General features: G+C 58.7%; 1 protein-coding gene across 1 annotated transcript in view; it reads right to left on the minus strand.

Moving 5' to 3' along the window:
- Nucleotides 1-1,108: 1,108 nt before the first annotated feature.
- The window catches only part of LOC110391630 (metabotropic glutamate receptor 6-like), a 6,388-nt gene continuing 3,711 nt past the window's right edge, over nucleotides 1,109-3,785 (minus strand). Inside the window, exons 2-3 of the mRNA XM_021383583.1 lie at nucleotides 3,310-3,544; nucleotides 1,109-1,625 (exon numbers count right to left, since the gene is read on the minus strand). Of these exons, the coding sequence (XP_021239258.1) occupies nucleotides 1,324-1,625; nucleotides 3,310-3,544 (537 nt within the window). The 3' untranslated portion in view covers nucleotides 1,109-1,323. The remainder of the gene's footprint in view (nucleotides 1,626-3,309; nucleotides 3,545-3,785) is intronic.

Below are 3,785 nucleotides of genomic sequence, written 5' to 3' on the forward strand. Positions count from 1 at the left end.
GGGACTGGGATGGACTGGGATGAACTGGGAGGGACTGGGAAAGGACTGGGATGGATTGGGATAGATTGGGAGGGACTGGGAAAGGACTGTGAGGGACTGGGGAGAGAATAAGGGGGGCTGGAGGGGACTGGGAGAGACTGGGATGGACTGGGAGGGACTGGGAGGCACTGGGAAGGGACTGGGATGGACTGGGAGGGGATGGAGGGAATAAGAGGGAGTTGGGGTGGACTGGGATGAACTGGGAAGAGACTGGGACAAACTGGGAAGGGACTGGGGTGGATTGGGAGGGACTGGGGAAGACTGGGATAGACTGGAGTATACTGGGAAGGGACTGGAATGGCCTGGCCTATATTGAGTTGTACTGATCTATACTGGTCTATACTGATCTATACTAGTCTATACTGGTTTATACTGGTCTATACTGGCCTATACTGGTCCATACTGGGGTCAGTTCCATGCCACCACAGGCAGCACTGGGCCTTTCCTGGACCTGCCACTGATCTGTACTGGGGCTGAGTGCCCCGAACAAAAGCCCCACACCCATACTGGTCTGTACTGGTTTATAATGGCCTGTACTGGTTTATACTGGTCTGCACTGGTCTATACTGGGGTCAGTTGCATGCCACCATGGGCGGCAATGGGAGTGTCCTGGACCTGCCACTGGTCCGTACTGGGCCTGAACAAAAGTACTGCATCCCATATGGGTCTACACTGGTCTGTACTGGTCTATACTGGTCCATACTGGTCTATACTGGTCCATACTGGTGTCGGTTCCATGCCACCATGGGTAGCACTGGGCCTTTCCAGGACCTGCCACTGATCCATACCGGGGCTGAGCGCTCTGATCAAAACCCCTTCGCCCCATCCTGGTCTATACTGGTCTATACTGGTCCATCCTGGTCTATACTGGTCCATACTGGTCTATACTGGTCCATACTGGGGTCGGTTCTATGCCACCATGGGCAGCACTGGGCCTTTCCTGGACCTGCCACTGATCCATACCGGGGCCGAGCTCTGATCGAAACCCCTTTGCCCCATCCTGGTCTATACTGGTCCATCCTGGTCTATACTGGTCCGTCCTGGTCTATACTGGTCCGTCCTNGCTATGGGGCAGACAGGATCGCTATGGGGCAGATGAGGGCGCTATGGGGCAGACAGGATCGCTATGGGGCAGATGTGGGCGCTATGTTGCAGACAAGATTGCTATGGGGCAGACAGGATCGCTATGGGGCAGACAGGATCACTATGGGGCAGATGAGGGCGCTATGTTGCAGACAGGATCTCTATGGGGCAGATGTGGGCACTATGGGGCAGACAGGATCGCTATGGGGCAGACAGGATCGCTATGGGGCAGATGTGGGCGCTATGGGGCAGACAGGAGTGCTGTGTGGTGGATAAGGGTGCTGTGGGGCAGCCACGTGTGCTATGGGGCAGGTAGTGGGGCGCTATGGGGCAGGCAGTGGGGTTACCTGTGCACTTGCGCATGGGGCCGGCGGCGCCGTGGGGCGCGCCGTGGGGCGCGCTGTGGGGCAGGTGGCAGTTGAAGTCCTCCTCCCAGAACTCGTGGAACCAGAGGTTGCGGCGGTTGTTCTCCAGGGAGCGCGACGTGAAGTACTCGTCGAAACCTATGGGGCGCCCCATGGCGCTATAGGGCCTGCCCCATAGCTGCCCCATAGTGCTCTGGGGCGGCGCAGAGCGGTAGGAAAGGGATGCGACCCCGAAGCTCGCCTGATATAATGGGGTGGCTATGGGGCAGCTATGGGGCAGCCGTGGGGCCACTGTGGAGTCACTATGGGGTCTCTATGGGGCAGATATGGGGTCACTATAGGATCACTGTAGGGCCGCTATGGGGCTGCTATGGGGCAGCCATGGGGTAGCTATGGGGCAGCTATGGGTCACTAAAGGATCACTATGGGGCAACTATACAGCCACTATGGGGCAGCTATGGGGTCGCCATGGGGCAGCTATGGGTCACTTCGGGGCAGCTATGGGGTGTCTATGTGGTCACTATAGGATAGCTATGGTGCAGCTATGAGTCACTATGGCGTTGCTATGGGGCAGCTATGGGGCTGCTATGGTATCATTATGGGTCACTATGGGGCTGCTATGGGGTCACTATGGGTCGCTATGGGGCAGCTATGGGGCCGCTATGGGGTCACTATGGGTCACTATGGGGCTGCTATGGGGTCACTATGGGTCACTATGGGTCACTATGGGCCGCTACGGGGCAGCCACGGGGTTGCTATGGGGCTGCTATGGGGTCACTATGGGGTCGCTATGGGGCCTCTATGGGGCTGCTATGAGGCTGCTATGGGGCCGCTATGGGGTCACTATGGGTTGCTATGGGCCGCTATGGGTCAGCCATGGGGTCGCTATGGGGCAGCTATGGGGCTGCTATGAGGTTGCTATGGGGCAGCTATGGGGTCACTATGGGGCAGCTACGGGGCTGCTATGGTGCAGCTATGGGGCTGCTATAGGGCTGCTATGAGGTTGTTATGGGGCAGCTATGGGGTCACTATGGGGCCGCTATGGGGTCACTATGGGTCACTATGGGGCTGCTATGGGGTCACTATGGGTCGCTATGGGGCAGCTATGGATCAGCCAAGGGATCGCTATGGGGCAGCTATGGGGTCACTATGGGGTCGCTATGGGGCCGCTATGGGGTCACTATGGTTGCTATGGGGTTGCTATGGTGTTGCTATGGGGCCGCTATGGGTTGCTATAGATCGCTATGGGGCAGCTATGGGGTCACTATGGGGCCGCTATGGTTGCTATGGGGTTGCTATGGGGCTGCTATGGGTCGCTATAGGTCGCTATAGATCGCTATGGGGCAGCTATGGGGTCACTATGGGGCAGCTATGGTTGCTATGGGGTTGCTATGGTGTCGCTATGGGCTAGCTATGGGGCCGCTATGGGGTCACTATGGGTCGCTATGGGCCGCTATGGGGCAGCCATGGGGTTGCTATGGGGCAGCTATGGATCAGCCATGGGGTCATTATGGGGTCGCTATGGGGCCGCTATGGGGTCACTATGGGGCAGCTATGGGGCTGCTATGGGGCCGCTATGGGGCTGCTATGGGTCGCTATAGGTCGCTATAGATCGCTATGGGGCAGCTATGAGGTTGCTATGGGTTGCTATTGTGCCGCTATGAGTTGCTATAGGTCACTGTGGGGTCGCTATAGGTCATTATGGGGCTGCTATGGGGCCGCTATGGGGCCGCTATGGGCTCACTATGGGTCGCTATGGGCTCGCTATGGGGCCGCTATGGGCTCGCTATGGGGCCGCTACGGGTCGTGGGGCAGCACTCACCGGGCACGGAGGCGCGCTTGGGCAGGATGGTGATGGCGCCGTGGGCCGCCCCCTCCAGTCCCTGCACCGGGCCCAGCTTGGCGCCCCAGCTGTCTGAGCCCACCCACGCAAAGTGCCCCGACAGGTTGGCGCGCGTCGCCGCCTCCAGCACACGGCTGCCGGAACACGGGGACACTGGGATGGACTGGGATGGACTGGGATGGACTGGGAGGGGGCGGAGGGGGGCTGGGAGGGACTGGGATGGACTGGGAAGGGAATAAGGGGGGCTGGGATGAACTGGGATGGACTGGGAGCGGAATAAGGGGGCTGGGATGAACTGGGATGGACTGGGACGGAGTGGAGGGGGGCTGGGAGGGACTGGGAAAGGACTGGGATAAACTGGGTGTTATGGTTTTGTGATTTTTTTTGTTGTCGGTATTCCACATCATTACATCATGTAAGGTACGGGCAGTTAAAGGGTTAATTCCCCGGTTACT

The sequence above is a fragment of the Numida meleagris genome, unplaced genomic scaffold (assembly GCF_002078875.1).
Source record: "Numida meleagris isolate 19003 breed g44 Domestic line unplaced genomic scaffold, NumMel1.0 unplaced_Scaffold423, whole genome shotgun sequence".
In the NCBI taxonomy this organism is placed as follows: domain Eukaryota; kingdom Metazoa; phylum Chordata; class Aves; order Galliformes; family Numididae; genus Numida; species Numida meleagris.